Here is a 20,905-nt window from a genome sequence, read left to right on the forward strand (position 1 = left end):
TCAACTCCAAATAGATCAAAGACCTCGGAGTCAAAGCAGACACTCTGAAAACATTACAGGATGGAATAGGAGAAATCCTAGGTCTCCTTGGCAAAGGCCAAAATTTTCTGAATAGAGACCCGGAAACACAACAAATCAAAGAAAGTTTGGACAAATGAGATGGCATGGAGTTGCAGAGCTTCTTCATGGCAAATGATATAGCCAGCAAGATCAATAGAAAGCCCACGGATTGGGAGAAGATCTTCACTAGCCATACAAGGGACGAGGATCTCATATCTAAAATATATTTGAATCTCAAAAAATTAAATCCCCCAACAATAAATTCTCAAAGAAACAACTGTCCAATAAATAAGTGGGCTAAACTCTTAAAGAGAAAATTCTCAAAGAAGGATAGCTGATACACACATGAAGAAATGCTCAACCTCCTTAGCCATGAAAGAAATGTAAATCAAAACAACATTGAGATACCACCTCACCCCAGTTAGAATGGCAAAAATCAAGAACTCTAATAACAACAGATCCTGGAGGGGATTTTGTCAGAAGGGAACCTTACTGCATTGTTGGTGGGAGTGTAAACTTGTTCAACCACTTTGGAAATCAGTATGGAGGTTCCTCAAAAGACTCCACATAGGGCTCCCCTATGACCCAGCAATCCCACTTATGGGCATTTACCCAAATGTTTACAAACAAGACCAAACTAAAGCTACCAGCAGGACTATGTTTATTGCAGCATTATTTACTATAGCTAAGATATGAAACCAACCCAGATACCCCTCAGTAGATGAATGGATCACGAAAGAATGACATTGCCCCATTTGTTAGGAAATGGAAAGTCTTGGAAAAAATTATATTAAGTGAAGTAAACCAAGCCCAAAGAAACATAGGTCCCATGGTTTCGCTTATTGGCAATAACTAGTATATGTCTGAGTCAAGCAGAAAAGGTCAGATAAGGTGATGTTAGGGAAATGAAACTGAAGAAATGTACTCAAATATTTTTTTCTTTCATGCGATTGTTTCTAACACATTTATGAGATGATTTCTTTGTTGCTTTGTATGTCCCTCCCCCATAGTATAACCCCTGCTTTCACTGTATTTGATGTCGGTATAATTTGTGGAGGGGAAGGGGAAAAACAAGTCGTTTAAATAGGGATACAGGTGGACCCATTGCAACAATGAGAAGTACAAGTCGTTATGTCGAAAACGAACTTTACAACTTTGGTGTGGGGGGGGAGGGGAGTGGAGAGGATTGGGGGGGCGGGGGAAGGATGGGAAGGGATGTGAAGGGTAAACAGAGGAGGAGGCTAAAATGCTTGATAAGGAATGTACTCGTTACCTTGCCCATGTAATTGTAACCCCTCTGTACAGTATTTTCACAATAAAAAATAAATAAAAATTAAAAATATAAATAAACCAGGAGAATAAGGTACATAATGGCAATATTGAGAAGTGATCTGTCAATAATAACTTGGAATGCAAGCTGTATAAATAAAGATTAGAATGCCTGAATGAATAAAACCCTCAGTCCAAAGGATAGTTTGATTCTAAGAAAGTCAATTCACTATCAATGCCCTTCAACGAGAGTAAGAAAGGAATGTAAACCAGATTCAGAGAAACATAGGTTGTACTGTTTCTCTGAGTATTAGAATGTACCTGTAAATCTACAAAGAACAAAGCAAATGTAAAAAACATTTGAGCAGGCTAAATTATAAAGGCCTCTAGGCATTCCCAACAATGAGAACAAAGGAGAATATACTCAGGAGAGGAACACAAAGATGTAATACCGATGTGCATCTGATCATATAAAATAATATTTGTTAAAAAGAACTCTAGGAAATGGGAATATGAGGGTTATGTTCTTTGTTGCTGTTTTTGTGAGCATGGAGTCACAGAAAAGTTGGAACAAAGGGTGAACAAATGCAGCAATGCTACTCACTATACACTATGTTGGAAGTAAAATGAAGACCTGATGAGTGTATATGGAAATATAGCCAGGGACAAAATTATACATATGAACCCACACCTCCATTATTCAGGATGCCAGAAGCAGTATGGTGAAAAGAGTTGTATTACTGAAAAAATATTCTACAGAAGATACTGTACAGTCTATGTCAAAATTCCTATTACTTCCTTCACAGAAATAGAAAAGGCAAAACTGAATTTTATGATCAAGGAAATCCTCCATTAGCCAGAGCTTTTTTAAGACACACGAACAACATGAAAGCATCCCATGTCTGTTCTTTATTCATCCTGCACAGTCATAATAGCAGAAAATATTCTGATACAACATATACATGGATCAAAGAAATAAAAGATGAAAAAATAATTACAAACAATAGATACCTGATTGTAGGAGAAGTTATCATGTATTACAAGTACTAATCATGACACCCTTAGCGAGGGCTGGTATTGAGAAACTGGGCATTCATGTTTGAAACACTAAATCTAGCCTATATATATATTTTTTTAATCTCAAACTTGATTGGTTCCTAATAAAGACTTAAATTTTTCAAGTCATAGGGAAAATGAGGGAAAAAATCTACATACAGTTCAATAGCTTATAAAAGAACAGGAATAATTGTAAAGATTGTTTTTCAACATAACAACTTGTACATCTCATTGTTGCAGTGGGTCCTCCTGTATCCCTATTGAAATGATTTGTTTTTTCCCTTCCACTCAAAAAATTATACCAACATCAAACACAGTGAAAGCAGGGGTTATACCATGGGGGAGGGACATAAAAAGCAACAAAGAAATAATCTTATAAATATGTTAGAAACAATTGCAAGAAAGATAAAACATTTGAATACTTATCTTGCAGTTCATTTCAACTAACATCAACTTATAGGAGAATAACTAGGTCTTTTTGGCACAGGCCGAAATTTTCTTAATAGAGAACCAGAAACACAACAGATCAAAAACAGTTGGACAAATGGGATTGCATGAAATTGCAGAGTTTCTGCATGGCAAAGGACATAGCTAGCAAGATCAATAGAAAGCTAACAGATTGGGAGATCTTCACTAGCCATACAACAGACAATGGTCTCATATCTAAAATATACCTAGAAAAAATTAAAATCCCCAACAACAAATCCTCAAAGAAACAACTGCCCAATAAATAAGTGGGCTAAATACTTAAAGAAAACCTTCTCTGAAAAGGAAATAAATATGGCTAATAGACACATGAAGAAATGCTCAACCTCTCTAGCCATAAAAGAAATGCAAATCAAAGCAACATTGAGATACCACCTCACCTCAGTTAGAATGACTATAATCAAGAACTCTAATAGCAACAGATGCTGGAGGGGATGTGGACAGAAGGGAACTTTACTTCATTGTTGGTGGAAGTGTAAACTTGTTCAACCACTTTGGAAAGTTGTATGGAGATTCCTCAAAAGACTTCACATAGAGCTCCCCTAAGACCCAGCAATCCCACTTTTGGGCATTTACCTGAGTGATCACAAACAAGACCATACTAGAGCTACCAGCACAACTATGTTTATTGCAGCATTATTTACCATAGCTAAGATATGGAACCAACACAGATGCCCCTCAGTAGATGAATGGATCAAGAAAATGTGGTACATATACACAATGTAATTCTATGCCTCCATCAGAAAGAATGGCATTGCCCCTTTGTTAGGAAGTGGAGAGACTTGGGAAAAATTATATGAAGTGAAGTAAGCCAGGCCCAAAGAAACATAGGTCCCATGGTTTCCCTTATTTGCAATAACTAACCTATTTTTTTAATCTCAAAGTTTATTGGTTCTTAATAAATACTTAAACTTTGTAAGTAATAGAGAAAATAAGGAGAAATCTAAATACAAGTCATTAGCTCAAAAAGAAAAGGAATAATTATTCTCTGGGAATAATTTAATGTCAGTATCCATTGTCTCATTTATAAGCTCATAACTTCTACCCCAAACACTGGAAATGTAAAGTTAATGTGCCTACATCCAATTGAAAAGTTTCAGCACAATGAAAGAAATGGTGGGACAGCCAAATGTACAGTTAATATCTTGTTAGCTATATATCTCACAGAGGATAAATAGCATCATTGAAAACAATTCTAAAAAAGTCCAAGCAAGGAACAGATTGTTTAAAGTTAGAAATAGAAAACCACAACAGTAAAATGATATTCAATCATTTGGAAAATCAGGACATTAATTATTCATTAACCTAGAGAAAAATTGCAGATTTGGTAATGGCATATAAAAATTAAAGTTTGGAGATTCTTCAAGAAATTTAAACTATCTCTACTGGTGGCTTATACCTGCAATCCTAACTAAGCAGAAGCTAACAGCTAAGGATCCTGAGTCAAAGCGAGCTGTCACAGAAAATTCCATGGAATATTTTACCTCCAGTTAACCAAAAAAGAAATTAGAAGTAGAGGTGTACCTGAAGTGGTAGAGTAACAGGTTTGAGATAAAAATACATGCAATGGTCCAAAGTAAGCCAATTACCAGTGGCTCATTCATAGCTTCCACAGAATAGGTAAGAAGAGTAGAAGAAACTAGAGATATGGAAGATAAAAAATGATGTGTGACATGATGTAAAAGTAGTTTTTAAAAGAGTGAATGAATAAAATCAAAGTATCTGGCATGCAGTGTGGAATCATAACATGAACCAGATACTTAGCACAAGCACCATATTGTACCAAAATTAGCAAACATTAGCTAACATCAGTGGACACAGACTTGAGTCAGATCTCTCACCTACTGATGTCTAACTGCAGTGTTCTATTTATCTAAAACAAAGACTTAGGCAATAAGTATTTCCATCTGTAGTCAATACCATGCATAAAATTTGACTAATGCAGACCAGACATTACTTTGTATCTAGGGGTAACAAAGAAACATCCATTGGCTGAAACCATGCTATGCAGCATGTCTATATTGGCATCTTAACAAAAATATCAAATATATTTTGGGAAATTAAGAGAATGAACATCAGCTAAACATGGGTAAATAGTGTGCAATATGAAGAATAAGCTAAGCCAGACACGATTGCCTCAAGCTCAACTACTCATGAAGCTGAGATCTGAGGATCCTGTTTTCAAGTCAGCTTGGGCAAGGATATTTGTGAGATTTTAATGTCCATTTAATTACCAATAGATGCCAGAAGTGGAGCTTTGGCTCAAGTGCTAGAGAACTAGCCTTCGGCAAAAATCTTCAGGGACAGCACCCAGGCTCTGAGATCCCAAGACCAGCAACAGAGAAATATAAACATACAAGTAACATAAAAAGTGAAGATGTGAAGATGTGAAGGGTAAACAAAGGAGGAGGCTGCAATGCTTGATAAGAAATGTACTCATTCTCTTGCCCATGAAATTGTAACCCCTCTGTACAATATGTTCACAAAAAATAAAAATTTAAATTTAAAAAAAAAGAAGAACTCAACTTGGGCACATAAAATTCCCCTATAAGAAATAACTCTCAGCTGCCTAGTACCACATGGGATCTGGAGCCTATCTTACATGAAACAATGCCACAAGGCTTAATTTGGAACAGTAACTGCTTGTGTATACTAGGAATGTGTGTGTGCACGCCCACCAATTCTAGGACAAGAAATCCATGCCTGGGCATTGTTCTTGAGCTTTTTGCCTGAAGGATTGCACACTGTGACTTGAGCCACAGTCTCATTTTCAGCTCTTGGCTAGTTAATTGGAGATAAAAGTCCCACAGATTTGCCTACGTGGGCTGGTTTCACTCCTCCATCTTCACATATGAGCCTCATAATTAGGATTACAGGCATGAGCCACAATAAGGAATTTTACCAACATTCGCAAAATATATATGTTACTACCCAAAGTTCTCGGACTATTGGCTAGGGGGTAAGGAAAAGCAGTTTCAGCCTTTTGATACAGATCCCATGCCAGTGAATTGGGTTCACTGTAGTAACAGCACTTCATTATCCACAGTGACAGAGGAGACACAGGCATGCTGGAGTAAAGTGAAGAATTTACAGACCTGGAAAGGAGAAGCTACATGGAAGGAAATAGAATCTTCTCTTGCTAGCAGGCAGAAAATCAGTCAACAGTAGTTATAAGACAACATAGTGAAAGTGAGCTGTTCCAGATGCAATAGAGATGGAGGTCACTGTAGAGGGAGGGAGATCATTGGTGTGAACACCCAGAGATTCCTCACCCAGGGAACATCCTCAGAATAAAACAGTAAATGGAAACAAAATATTGAATCACTTACATCTTGTTATCTTCTTTACTAGAAGCATGGATGTTATTGTGATCTATTCCCAAAGTGTAGAGAGGGAAAAACCCAGTGATTATTACATGTCCATCCATGTGTGCTCGGTGCTTCATTGTAGAAAAGCAGCTAGTGCCAGCCAAGGACCTGACAGGGAGGGGAAGATGGAGAAGGAAGAGTGTGAAAGCCAAAGGGCACATCCCTGAAGTATCTGCCTAGCAGAAAGGAAGTTATGCCCACAGTTTCAGTTATATATATATATATATATATATATATATATACACACACACATATATATATATATATATATATATATATATATGTGCATGTGTGTCTTTTTATTGACAGAGATCTACACTATTGCTCACCTCTAATCAAAGTCTCTTGTGAGTCCTCAGAAATAATGTGCAAGACTATTCCCAGGGGCTCTGCATTGGTAGCCTTGCATCAAGGAGAAAAACATGAGTTAGAAAACATGTTTGCAGATTTGCCTTCTTCCCCACAGATGCTGTGATTTCATCCAAGACCACAGATAGTGAGGCCCCAGAGATGGAGTTATCTTGCTTAAAGTTTGTCCAAAGTCTGTGTCACAGATGCTGTGATTTCATCCAAGACCACAGATAATGAGGCCCCAGAGATGGAGTTATCTTGCTTAAAGTTTGTCCAAAGTCTGTGACAAGAAACTACTCCCATGAAAGTCATCTGGGATGATGCAAATGGATTGCATGAGCTGATATCATGTCATGTGAATGGTGAAATAGCCAGAAAAAGTATATGCCTCTGAGTTGTCAACTAATGTTATGAGGGAACTGTACTTAGAGAGTTAATTCACACACACCATATCCAAGTAAACATCCTCACTTTGCAAATTATATCTCATAGTTCAAGAACATAAAGATGCCTGCAGAAGACTTTACACCAACACAAACTAACTGATAAAGAAAGAACCCCTGAACCCAACTGTCGGCCAAAGGCTCCAAAGATGTCTAAGGGAAATTCAACCTAAGGCATCAAAGTCCTCTGTCCATCATGAAAGCCAGAGGATGTAGAAGCAAAAATCAGAGAAGAGAAGAAAACAGGAAGCACCTCTCATTTTTATAGATAAGCATCAATATGGTTGAAATGCCCAATTTACAAAGAAACTCACAGATTCATTTCCTTTCAAAATGCCAATGTTTTCCTTCACAAAAAGTCTCTTAAAATTTATTTGGATTCACACAATGAAAGAACAAAAACATGAGAAAAAGCATAATGCTGGAAATATGGTAAGTCTGATTTCAAACTATACTACACAACCACTGAAACAAAGTCACATTGACACTGGTATCAAGAATATCTGGAAATCAGTAAACATAACAGATGATCCAGAACAATCCCACATAGCTAGTAAACTGATTGTTGACAAAATAGCTAATTACAGATAGTGGATACAAGATTGTTCTATAACTAATTTTGTTTTTAAACTCCATTGCCACTGATGGAAGACGAGAAATAGTTTCCTATCATTCCATCAGATTTCTCAACTTAAGAGCTTCAAACATGAAACTACAGAGAGATAAATAAGGGAAACACTTGAAGCAAGAGACAGAGGTAATAATTTTCTAAGTAGTATTGTAAAAGCTTGAGATAGAAGAGCAATGCAAATCAAAACAAAATTGAGATACTACCTCACCTCAGTTAGAATGGCTATAATCAAGAACTCTAATAATAGATGCTGGAGGGGATGTGGACAGAAGGGAACCTTACTGCATTGTTGATGGAAGTGTAAACTTGTTCAACCACTTTGGAATGCAGTATGGAGGTTCCTCAAAAGACTCCACTTAGAGCTCCCCTATGACCCAGCAATCCCACTTTTGGGCATTTACCTGAGTTTTCACAAACAAAACCATACTAAAGCTACCAGCACAACTATGTTTATTGCAGCATTATTTACCATATCTAAGATATGGAACCAACACAGATGCCCCTCAGTAGATGAATGGATCAAGAAAATGTGGTACATATACACAATGTAATTCTATGCCTCCATCAGAAAGAATGGCATTGCCCCTTTGTTAGGAAGTGGAGAGACTTGGGAAAAATTATATGAAGTGAAGTAAGCCAGGCCCAAAGAAACATAGGTCCCATGGTTTCCCTTATTTGCAATAACTAGTATATATCTGAGATATACCATGATAAATAGCTATGATAATTAGGATGTAGCGACATTCTTCATCTCTTCTCACACTAATTTTAGTTTGAAGTCTATTTTATCTCATATTAGGATTGCAACTCCTGCCTGTTTATGGGGACCATTTGCTTGGTAGATTTTATTCCACCCTTTCACTTTCAAAATTTGTTTGTTTTTATGAGCAAGGTGAGAAGAATCTTCTTAATCTCAACAGGATTATCAGAATTTCCCTTTTTTTGTCTTAGTATTGATTTTTATTTTACTGAAAAATGATCAGGAATTTTCAGATGAATAACATTGAAAGAATTGTAGCTTGGGGATATAGCAACTTTCACATCTTTAATACGGCTAAACTCAGAACACAGGATGTCTTTTAATTTTCTTACCCAGTGTCTTATATCATAGCTTTTCTTTTCATAGTAGAAGTCTTTAAATATCTTTTCATAGGTTGAGAATCCTAGGTATTGTTTTGTGTAGCCACCATTTGAAGGTATACATGAAGTTTAGTCCTAATTGACAAAAGAGATAGTATTTTTCCAACTCTAAATAGATTGATTTTTAAATTTTATTTTTTGTATTACTTTAAGGATTTACTAGAGTGTAGTTAAAATGGGTTTCATTATGTTAGTTTATGTGTATATATAAAGTCTTTTGTCTAAATGTCCTGTATAGAAAGCTGTGGTAAGTTATTAACCATGTAGCTTTTACAAATGTAAATTTGAGAAGAGGTTCAAAATCACCCTGGGGAGTGAAGTGTACAAGACACTTATTTCCAATAAGAAACCAAACAGCTAGCAATAGAGCCATCATTCAAGTGGTAAAGAAGCCTTGCGTGAAAAAGGTAAAGAATAGTATAGGCCCTGAGTACAATATAGGCCCTACATAAATGAATGAAATTTTTATCAGAAGAAGCATGCAAAGAACTCTTGAGCAGATAAGAAATGAGTGCAACTGTGTCTATATCTCTTAAATATGTAATTCTGGAAACATAGTATAGAGCCCACTAAATCAACCTATTTGAAACAATAAGCAAAGCTTGCTTTCTCAAGATTTTGAAATGTAACAAGTAAAAGTTTTCCTGTTTGAACAGATTGTGAGTAGTGATGATATTAAAAGAAATAATCTTATACACTTAATATTCAAAATTATAGTTGTCAAATTAATGTAGCATGATTAATAAACCAAAAAATCAAAAGTATATCCAGGCAAGAAGGGGCTTACTATTATGCATGACAGACTTTAATCTTAAGAGAAAAATTTAAAAATCAAAGTGTATTTTTTGTAGCATATACAGGTCATGTGAGAGGCAGGAGGAAGACAAATAAGGAGACAGAGAGAGACAAACAGAAAGAGAGACTGGAACTGAGAGAGAGATCCCACAAAAGAGACTCAGGATAATTTCAAAAGGTGAATGTGTGAATGGAAGTACACACGTATTGAACAAAGAGATCTATAAGGACAACATTAAAAGATGTAAATTTGTGAAGAGGAAAATATTAATGAAATGGATTTGAGGACTCTGCCAAATGGTGGTGTGCACACAATAAGTTAATAAACTGAAAAATTTAGAAGTTATTGAGAAAGACAAGAGTGAAAAGACATTAAAAAGAGGGGACAGTAGAATTAAGTGCAGATTAAAAAGTAGGAACCAAAAATACAGAAGCAAAACTCCAGTTTAAATTGTGATCACCATCATTTGTGACTACCACTGCTATGAAAGTGCATGGTAGATCCTTAATATTTGAAGTATATATTCTATAATATAAACTATGACAAGGAGAGATAATTAATGTAGATTTAGATCAATCCTTGTGTATACTAACCAAACCTATATGCTTAATCTTAAGGGTGTCTATTTCTCCTACTGTCTTATATCCCTGAAGACATCAAAGAATTTCTACTTGGCATTAAAAAGATGTTGTAACACTTTGGGGCAAAAATACATCCTAGGAGCACTGCACCAGAGGTCAAGACGGAGAAGACCTCCACAAGCCACCATGACCTTCCCCTTGGCACTGTGGTAGACAGGCAGGAAGGTGAGCCACACACTGCAGAACACCAGCATGCTGAAGGTCAGGATCTTGGCTTCATTGAAGGTGTCAGGCAGGTTCCTGGCCAGAAAAGCCACAGTGAAGCTGGCCAGGGCCAGGGAACCCAGGTATCTCAAGACACAGTAGAAGGCAGCGAGAGAGCCCTTGTTGCACAGGATGATGATGTGGCCATGTTCAGAGTGTGCATCTGTGTCCACAAAGGGAGGAGAGGTTCCCAGCCAGACTCCACACAGGATCATCTGGATAAGGGTGCAGATGGGGATGATGAAATTAGGAGATTCGGATACCAACAGCCACCTCATCCTTCTCCCTGGGGAAGTGGACTTGAAGGCCAGAACCAGAGTCACCATTTAGGGCAACGCTATGGAAACAGCCACAGTGACCACACCCCAAAAGTGATCTGCTGCAGCATACAGGTGACTGTTTGGATGGTTAAGAAAGAGCAAGGAACAGAGGAAACAGAAGATGAGGGACATGAGCAAGATATAGCTGATATCCCAGTCATTGGCCTTGACAATGGCAGTGTCTTGGTGTTTCACAAACATCCCAAGAACCACAGCAGTTAGCAAAGAGAAGCAAAGAGCCATGCTCAAAGGATCTTCAAAAGCCAGGAAACTTGCTGTTCTCAGGTGACACTGAGTCTTGTGTGTGTTGGCATACTGATGATTTGGACACTTCACACATTTCTGTATATCAGGTGAGACATGTACACTGCCATTACTTGGTTTTATGAATTTCCTTTTCTTCAAAGAATTTAGGAAATTTTTCACTTTGGTGAAATTCTAGATGTCAGCATTTAGTATATTAAAAGAATTTTTGTATTTTTTCCAAGCCATAACAACCTCCCATTTTTATCTTCTTCTTTATTCAGACTTTTTTAATTGTCAAGGTGATGTAAGCAGGGGTTACATTTATATAAGTAAGGTAAAAAGTACAATTCTTGTCAAACATCTCTTTACATAAGTAAGGTAATAAGTACATTTCTTGTCAAACTTCCCTTATTTTTCTCCTAATTTACCTCCTCCCAAGAGTCTCCCTACTAGTTGAACAGATCGTTTCCAAAATATTGTCTCATGTATATTGCTGTTGCATTGGTTCCTCCCTTGTCCTTTGTCACACCATTCTGCTGTTTCCCTTCCCTTCCCTAATTCAGATAAACGTGTGTTTATGTATATGTATATTATATATATATATATATATATATATATATATATATATTTCTATGGTACCAAAAGCAAATATAGTGACAACAAGGGATATACTGTACGGAGAACAATGTACAAAAAATGCATGAAATCACTTAGTACATTAAAAAAATACAACAACAACAAAGAAATATCTCTTGTGTCCATGTCTTGGAGTTCATTTTGCTTAGCATCATCTTATATGGTCATATGAACAGAACTATTCTGCTCATCTCTTAAGATTATGCTAGACATGTACTAATTATTGCAAATAAGGGAAATCATGGAGCCTGTGTTTCTTTGGGTCTTTCTTACTTCACTGAATATCATTTTTTCCAAGTCTTTACATTTCCTTACAAATGGGATGGTGTTTATACTTCCATCAGTCTTTTTTATTCAACATTTTTTCACTCAATGACTATCGCATGTATTGATAATGTAACAGTTAGGCTACTATAATATCTATTAATATTTTTCTACACTATTTCTCACTATCATTAACAGTTCTTCAATCATATTTAAATTGTAATTAAACAGCTTAAGTGTCCCAACATGTTTCTGTAAAACATTAATTTTACCATGTGGTATATTATCCTTGATTTCTTATTAAATTTAACTTGCCTGCTAACTTGTGAAGCTATAGGAATAGATTGACCTCTCTTGGATATTGTATAGTCATGCTCACTTCTTATACTGAATCTAACTTACGGGGCCCTTGTCCTGTGCAAAGTAGAGTTCTGGACACTAAGAAATAAAGATATGTTAGATTCATGATTCCTGTGTGCATAAAATACCTTTTAAGATAAACACTTTCCATAATAAAACATGTTTAATTTCCTATTAGAGTTTAGATTTATAAAGATTAGTGATAATACAATACCAAATTTCAAACTCTACTACAAAGCCATAGTAATCAAAACAGCTTGGTACTGGCACAAGAACAGACCTCAGGACCAATGGAATAGAATTGAAAACCCAGAAATGAACCTACAGACTTATAGCCATCTAATCTTCGATAAGGGAGCTAAAAAAATAGAATGGAAGACAGCCACTTCAGTAAATGGTGCTGGCAAAATTGGTTAACTACTTGTAGAAAACTAAAGCTAGATCCTTACATATCACCCTGCACCAGAATCAACTCCAAATGGATCAAAGACCTCAAAGTCAAAAAGGACACTCTGAAAACATTACAGGATTGAATAGGAGAAGCCCTAGGTCTCCTGGGCACAGGCTGTAATTTTCTTAATAGAGACCCAGAAACACAACAAATCAAAGAAAGGTTGCACAAAAGGGATTGCATGAAATTGCAGAGCTTCTGCATGGCAAAGGACATAGCTAGCAAGATCAATAGAAAGCCCACAGATTGGGAGAAGATCTTCACTAGCCATACAAAAGTCAAGGGTCTCATATCAAAAATATACCTGGAAGTTAAAAATTTAAATCCACCAACAACAAATCTTCAAAGAAACAACTGCCCAATAAATAAGTGGGCTAAAGACTTAAAGATAAACTTCTCTGAAGAGGAAAGAAGGATGGCCAATAGACACATGAAGAAATGTTTGACCTCTCTAGCCATAAAAGAAATGTAAATCAAAACAACATTGAGATACCACCTCACCCCAGTTAGAATGGCTTAAAATCAAGAACTCTAATAACAACAGATCCTGGAGGGGATGTGGACAGAAGGGAACCTTACTGCATTGTTGGTGGGAGTGTAAACTTGTTCAACCATTTTGGAAAGCAGTATGGAGGTTCCTCAAAAGACCCCAGATAGAGCTCCCCTATGACCCAGCAATCCCACTTAAGGGCATTTACCCAAATGATCACAAACAAGACTATACTAAAGCTACCAGCACAACTATGTTTATTGCAGCATTATTTACTATAGCTAAGATATGGAACCAACCCAGATGCCCCTTAGTAGGTGAATGGATCAAGAAAATGTGGTATCTATACACACAATGGAATTCAATGCCTCCATCTGAAAGGATGACATTGTCCCATTTGTTAGGAAATGGAAAGGCTTGGAAAAAATTATATTAAGTGAAGTGAACCAGGCCCAAAGAAACATAGGTCCCATGGTTTTCCTTATTTGCAATATGTAGTACATGTCTGAGTCAAGCAGAAAAAGTCAGATAAGATGATGTTAAGGAAATGAACCCTAAGATATGTATTCAAATGTTTTTTTTTCTTTCATGCGATTGTTTCTAACACATTTATGAGATGATTTCTTTGTTGCTTTGTATGTCCCTCCCCCACAGTATAACCCCTGCTTTCACTGTATTTGATGTTATAATTTGTGCAGGGGAAGGGGAAAAACCAATTGTTTAAATAAGGATACAGGTGGATCCATTGCAACAATGAGATATACAAGTCATTATGTCAAAAATGAACTTTACAACTTTGGTGCGGGTGGGGGGAGAATTGGGTGGGGGGCCGGTGGGAGGACAGGATGGGAAGGGAAAACAAAGGAGGAGGTACAATGCTTGATAAGAAATGTACTCATTATCTTGCCCATGTAATTGTAGCCCCTCCTTACAGTATTTTCACAATAAAAAAGAAAAGAAAAGAAAAAGAAAAAAGAAAAGAGTTGAGGGTCACCAGAAACTTAAGGAAAAAAAGTTTGGGGATAATAATGATTCCTAGATATAACTTTCCCTGCAATAAACTGAAAAATATTACTTAATATTTAATTCAAACTATGATCTATCATATTGTAATGATCAATACCTCCCTCTTGTCAGAATTTAGTTCTTAACAGACCAAGGAGAATTGGCTCTGTAATCCTAATGCATAACTTTTGAATTAACATGTTTGGATTCAAGAAAAGTAGGGAGAGATAAAGAATTTCTTCATAAGTCACAGACTAACCTGTCCCATTAGCAATCTCATTTTCTGGGCAATGTGTAGAATCAAAACAACAGACAGCCTTTCACTCCTGAGGAGATTTCCTGAATCCAGGACTACAAGTATCACTGCAGACAGAGGACTCTGAGGAAAAATAGGGATGTGGCAGTGACTGTGAAGTCTCATATTGAAGGGTGACTCTGACTGATTTGTTTGTTCTTACAATCATTAGGATTAGATCCAACTCACATCGGTAGTTCCAATGTCCCACTCTACCATATCTTCAGATAAAGACAGTTGATTGCCATGTGGTGCATATGGAGCAAACTTTCCTTTTTTCACCTCAAGTGCAAGACCCTCTGGAAAATTCCAAATGTTCAGAATGTCATATTCTGGCTCCAGTTTCCTTTCTCATCCCAAATCACTTGATCCTTTGGAGGATTATAAACCTGGATGTTCTTCAGAAAAGTGTGTCGTTAAAAGAGAGACATCAACTTATGGTGAGGTAAATATCAGGGATAAGACAGAAAACCTGAAGTAAGAAACACTGCTGATTGCCTTTAATCTCTGATTCTGAATTCAAAAAGAGTAGAGACACTTAATCAAGTATCTCAGAAGAAATCTATGGGAGAATAAAAAAATCACTCTGAAAAATAATCTTTCTTGATCATTCAGAAAAGGATTAGAAAGATTTCTTTTAAGATCATTCATTTTACTCCATCGTGCCACAACAACTACTTTATCAGAATTTGAAGTGGTTAAGTGTTTAATTCCAAAAGTTGAATGAAACTTGGTCACATATGAAAAATATGGATAATTGTGTTCAATAGGTCATCCTTTGCTATGACAGAAGAAACTAGTAAGGAAAAGCTCAATTTGCAGTTTTCGAAACAGTAGCTATGAACATGTTGAGTTTATTAGTAACTAAAGGAATTCATGAGCAAGTTGCTGGTGGCTTACCGATGTAATCCTAGCTACTCAGTTGGCTCAAATCAGAGGATCATGCTTGGATGCAAGCCAGGGAAGAAAAGTTAGTGAGACCCATGTCTACAATAAACAATTCAGAAAAAGTCAGAAGAAATGCTGTGTTCTAATGGTTGAGCACTAGCCTGGAGCACAAAGACATTCAGGGACATATCTCAGGCAGTGTGTTGAAGTCCCTGCACTGGCCAAAATTAATTTATAGAAATATGGAATATAATTTATCCTTGTTACTGGCCTGTTGTTTTCTTAACAGCATATCCACACATGTCTAGAGTACTTCAAAAATATTGAAACATAAAGAATCATATAGGTTTTTGAAAAGCACCTGAAATGTTTAATTTTTAAATGTGAATCGATTTTTTTTAATTTTGTGCTTAGAGGAGTTTCTGATAATGAAAAAAAAAACTTGAGTTGGGAAAATTGCTTCAAATACTGAAACATTCATTATTTTCTGCAACCAAGTTATATATGGCATATGAATATACACACACATATATATATTTGTGGATATAAACACTCATCATATATATACATATACAGAAACCCACATGCATACATGAAGAAATATTTAATTTCATACAGTAAGGAACCCCTATGGAAAGTGACTTTGCTCATAGTATGTACTCTTATACCGAAGAAATTACCTGTTCAGGGGAATTCACTGTTTCTTTTCTATTTCCCATTGTTTGAACTTCTGTTTGATGAAGAAGGATCTCATGGACAGCCTGGGCCACAGCATATACAGCATTGTATACATTGTAATTGTCTGCAGACATAGTCATGTCAAAAAGAGGCATCATGAGCACAGTTGTACCATGTTACACAGTCAGACTCACAATCTGAGCAATTAAATGACAGAAACCATAGCCTTGCAAGAAAAATGTCTTCAGGATATTTGAAAGGAATAACTGCCTTGACAAAATCTGTGAATCCAGAAACATCTACTTGATGGTGTGTAAAAATAAGAGGTACATGCAATGAGCCTAGCATGAAATATATCCTCTTCATGGTGAAATCCCACTGAGAGTTCACGATGAAAACTTTGTCATGAATAAAAATTTGCTTAATCGATACCATTAAAGCTATCATGTATCTCCATATATGATGAGGACATTTGATGAAGATAGCTTTATCTCGTTTTGAACTGCCATGAGTTTGAATTCATGTCATGCGTCTTGGGTTGAGATTATTAGCTCACAGGCTACACAAACTCTGTTCTTGGCCATCTCTTCTTTCAATTCAGCAAGAACCCAAGAACCATTTTCATCTTGTGAAGTCAACAGTCCCACTCAGTTCCAATTGAAGTGAAGCAGTAATGAGACCATGGCAGTGGCTATTGATGTGTCCTTTGGGGCCATCTGATAGAGAGCAGGAATCTTGTTATGGTCACACAAGGCATGATCAAAAGGCCCAAAGGTAAACTAAAGAGAAAGAAAATTGGGAACTCCATGAATGAGAAGATATCCATGTATAGTAATCTCAGTCTTGAATTCAGTTAAGAACCAGTTGAAGTAGGTTAAAGGTAGGTTTCCTTTTAATAGATGGGAGGGCAGCAATGATAAATAGAAACAAAGAAGAAGGCAACAATGCTTGTCAAGAAATGTACTCATTACCTTGTTCATGTGATTGTAATCCTTCTGTATGGTATTTTCACTATTTAAAAACTTTAAAAAAGAAAAAGAAATAATAATTTAATTGTTTTTGAAAAGTTGCCCAATATATCCATTGACTTGTAATTGTCTCTTGATATTTGTCACTATTTCCATCAACTCTTCACGTCTACATCAACCTGACCCACTCCTAATTCCATTTTCATACATGCCAATTGAATATTATAGTGTTTTTCACCACCCATCCATTTCATATTCCTTTGCATTTTTCTCCAATCATCTACCCCACTCAACTGTTTGGTGTTCATTTTATATACTGTAAGTAGATCATAAAAGTTACACAATGTAGTTCCACTGCTCTGTATACCATAATTTATTCAGATTGACCATATATGTATATATATATTTCATATTACATGTTCATATTTTAGATTTAACTTTCACATATGAGAAAATACTTTTACCCTTTCTTGGTCTGAGCTTGATTTACTTCATTCAACATAATATCTTTTGTGTGTGTGTGTGTGTGTGTGTGTGTGTGTGTGTGTGTGTATGAATGCCTGTACAGGGGCACAAACTCATGGATTCTTTTTTTATTGTGTCTCAGTTTCTTTTTTAAAAAATTTTATTGTGATATTCTTGCACTTCCTTGGCAATTTCCCTCAAGCCTTGTGCTGTACTAATGGACTCATACATTGACCCTGTGCCCTTTGCAGGTTAATTGGAGATACCAGTTTCCTGATTAGCTAGAATTACTGGTGTGAGCCTTCAGTACTCTCAAGATCTTCACCCCACTAAGTCCTTTTCCATTTCTTGATTTATTACAGAGAAATATTGATAAAGTTTGAAACAATAAATTATGCATTTGTCTGCTGAAATCTTCTTTCTCTTTTTCCAAAGTGTGAAAATATATATCTCTAGCTATATTTGAGTGATTACACGTTGATAAAACAAAACGTGATGGGTTCATAAATAGAATCTTTACCTATCATTCTATTCTATCATCTGAAAAGCTACCAAATACATTATTTTATCCTTCTACAATTTGCACCCTCACCAGTAGAAATCTGTAGAGGCCTAGCAATGTCCCAATCTGGTCAGATGTTATTCCTTATGGTCCTGTAAGTATTGCTATAGACATGCTATCACTCATGCAGGAGTAGTTTGGAATCTTGTACTTCCAAAGAGACAAATGAAGGGATTATTAAACATCTTCCAAGTTCTGAATTTGACATTATAGATATCAAATCACAAGTTATGTAAAAGATGAGGATTTTTGTTGATCTTCTCAATAGCAAAAGCCAAGGCCAAAATACACTGATAGTTCTTGAGGATACAGCTGCATAATCAGCAAAGAAATTGAGGAGGAGTATTTCAAAACTTAAGAATTTGAGACACTAAATGTTTCCTTCATTGTCAAGGAATATGTTAAAATATTACCTTCATTATAATGGAATGTGAATGAATTGTCTCATGCATGTATAAAGATCTAGGTAAGGACATGAAGGGCATTTCTCATGAATCAGATTCAGATACTTATTTAAGTCGAGGAAGAGCTTGTTTCCCCCTTTACACATGCACCACAGCAAAAGGCTTTTGTCTTGGATTTGATTTATATGAGATATCAAATGTTTGTTGTGTTGCCTTTACATTAGGGCAATTGGCCATACCTCTGTAGAAAATAATTCTTGTGTTTTCAGTCACCCAGTGTATGCTATGAGTTTATATGGCACATCAGGTTAACTAAGGAATGTTTAATTTAACTGCAATATTCAGAAGCAAAGTGTTATTTATGAATTATTCCATAGCTAGATCTGCTCATAGACCAGCATATTAAATAGCTCTTACTGATAATAACCAGAAAAAGAACTGAACTATTGGCGCAGGTATTTTATTTTTATTATCTAAGAAAACAAAAAGGATGCATCCGATTTCAAGGAACTCATTTTGGAGACAGGAACCCACAATATTAGGGTTAAGGAGAGAATTGTAGGCAAGCTTTGCATAGAAATCCCAGATGCAAGGCCTCCATGGTAAAATGCATTGATCACTACTCTCCTCTCAATATATTTAGATTGAGATACTAAAAAAAGGAACCAATAGTGCAAAGAGGATTAAAATACTTTTCCTTCTTTCTTTCTCTGTGTTGTCAGTGTGCACTAAGGTATGTGTGAGTTTCTGTGACTGTTTGTGCACATTTACATCTAAGCTCACAACTCAGCATATTGTAAAGAAACTAGTATAATGAAATCAAGTGGTATTGTTTAAAAGGAAACAATGAAGGCACATTGGAAATACTAATGAAAGGATCAACTTGTTTAGTGTATACCGTAGGTATATGTGAAGTGATCACAATGAAAGCCTGTCATATACTAAAATGTTCTAAACAGAAGAAAATAGTGAGCTTGAAGAAATTTAATTGAACATGCACATATGGAGGAATAAAAGGTAGGAATGGAGATGTGTGAAAAAGTTTTGTCAACAGTTGACAAGAGTATTTTCAAAAAAGCAAATGTAGAGAGTCATACATACTAAAAGTCCTAAAATTGATGAGATAATCAAATTTTTGACCATGACATCTACAGCAAGCTCTCTTAGCATGAAGCTCTCACAAGTGAAATACATATACAGGGATGATTCTCTAAAGTAGAACAAAAATGGGACCTCTATGGCATAGGTGCATACGCATATCTGTAACAGCTGACTCCTCATTAGAGTCTATATAAGCTAAAAGAAAATGGAAGGGATCTTCATAGTACTAAAGATAAAAATCTAAATTATGAAACATAAGTTTCATGGTTTTCCTTATTTGCAATAACCAGTAAATATCTAGGACAATCAGAAAAAAGCTATGTACATGCGACCATACCTGTGACCCAGCAATCCCACTTTTGGGCATTTACCCAAATGATCATAAACAAGACCATACTAAAGCTACCAGCACAACTATGTTTATTGCAGCATTATTTACCATAGCTAAAATATGGAACCAACCCAGATGCCCTTCAGTAGATGAATGGATCAAGAAAATGTAGTGGATATACACAATGGAATTCAATGGCTCCATCAGAAAGAATGACATTGCCTCCTTTGTTAGGAAATGGAAAGACTTGGAAAATTATATTAAGGGAAGTAAGTTAGGCCCAAAGAAACATAGGTCCCATGGTTTCCCGTATTTGCAATTACTAGTGTATGTCTGAGACAAGCAGAAATGGTCAGATAATTTGAAGTTAGGCGAAAGGAGCCCCAAGATAAGGATTCAAACGTTTTTTTTTCTTTCTTGTGACTTTTAACACATTTGTAAGATGATTTCTTTGTTGTTTTTATGTCCCTCCCCCACGGTATAACCCCTGTTTTCACTGTATTTGATGTTGATATAATTTGTGTAGGGAAAGGGAAAAAACAAATCATTTTAATAGGGATACTGGTGGACCCATTGCAACAATGAGATGTACAAGTCCTTATGTGGAAAAATAAACTTTATAACTTTGACAGGAGGAGAGAATCAGGTGAGGAGGGTGGAAAGGGATGGGAAGGGTTGGGAAGGGGAACAAAGGAGGAGGCAACAATGCTTGATAAGAAATCTACTCATTATCTTGCCCATGTAATTGTAACCTCTCTGTATGGTATTTTCACAATAAAAAAGATTAAAAAACAAGAAGATGCTAACAAAATGAACCCCAACATAGGGACACAAGTGGTTTTATCCTTCTTGTTGTGGTTTTTAATGTCTTTATAATGTACCGTGTGATTTTTTTGTGTCTTTCCTATATTTTTCCCCCATGGTATAACCCATTTTCACTGTATTTGATTCCGGTTCCCTGCATCTTGTATATACATTTTTCTAATTCAGGTAGGG

General features: G+C 36.1%; 1 protein-coding gene and 1 pseudogene across 1 annotated transcript in view; both read right to left on the bottom strand.

Annotated features, from left to right (window-relative positions):
- Window positions 1-6,316, bottom strand: part of LOC105998699 (vomeronasal type-2 receptor 116-like) — a 36,165-nt gene extending 29,849 nt beyond the window's left edge. Inside the window, exon 1 of the mRNA XM_013033490.1 lies at window positions 6,201-6,316. Coding sequence (XP_012888944.1) covers window positions 6,201-6,316 — 116 coding nt within the window. The remainder of the gene's footprint in view (window positions 1-6,200) is intronic.
- Window positions 6,317-10,239: 3,923 nt separating this feature from the next.
- Window positions 10,240-20,905, bottom strand: part of LOC105998700 — a 32,947-nt pseudogene continuing 22,281 nt past the window's right edge.

Source organism: Dipodomys ordii, unplaced genomic scaffold (genome assembly GCF_000151885.1).
Source record: "Dipodomys ordii isolate 6190 unplaced genomic scaffold, Dord_2.0 Scaffold171, whole genome shotgun sequence".
Lineage (NCBI taxonomy): Eukaryota > Metazoa > Chordata > Mammalia > Rodentia > Heteromyidae > Dipodomys > Dipodomys ordii.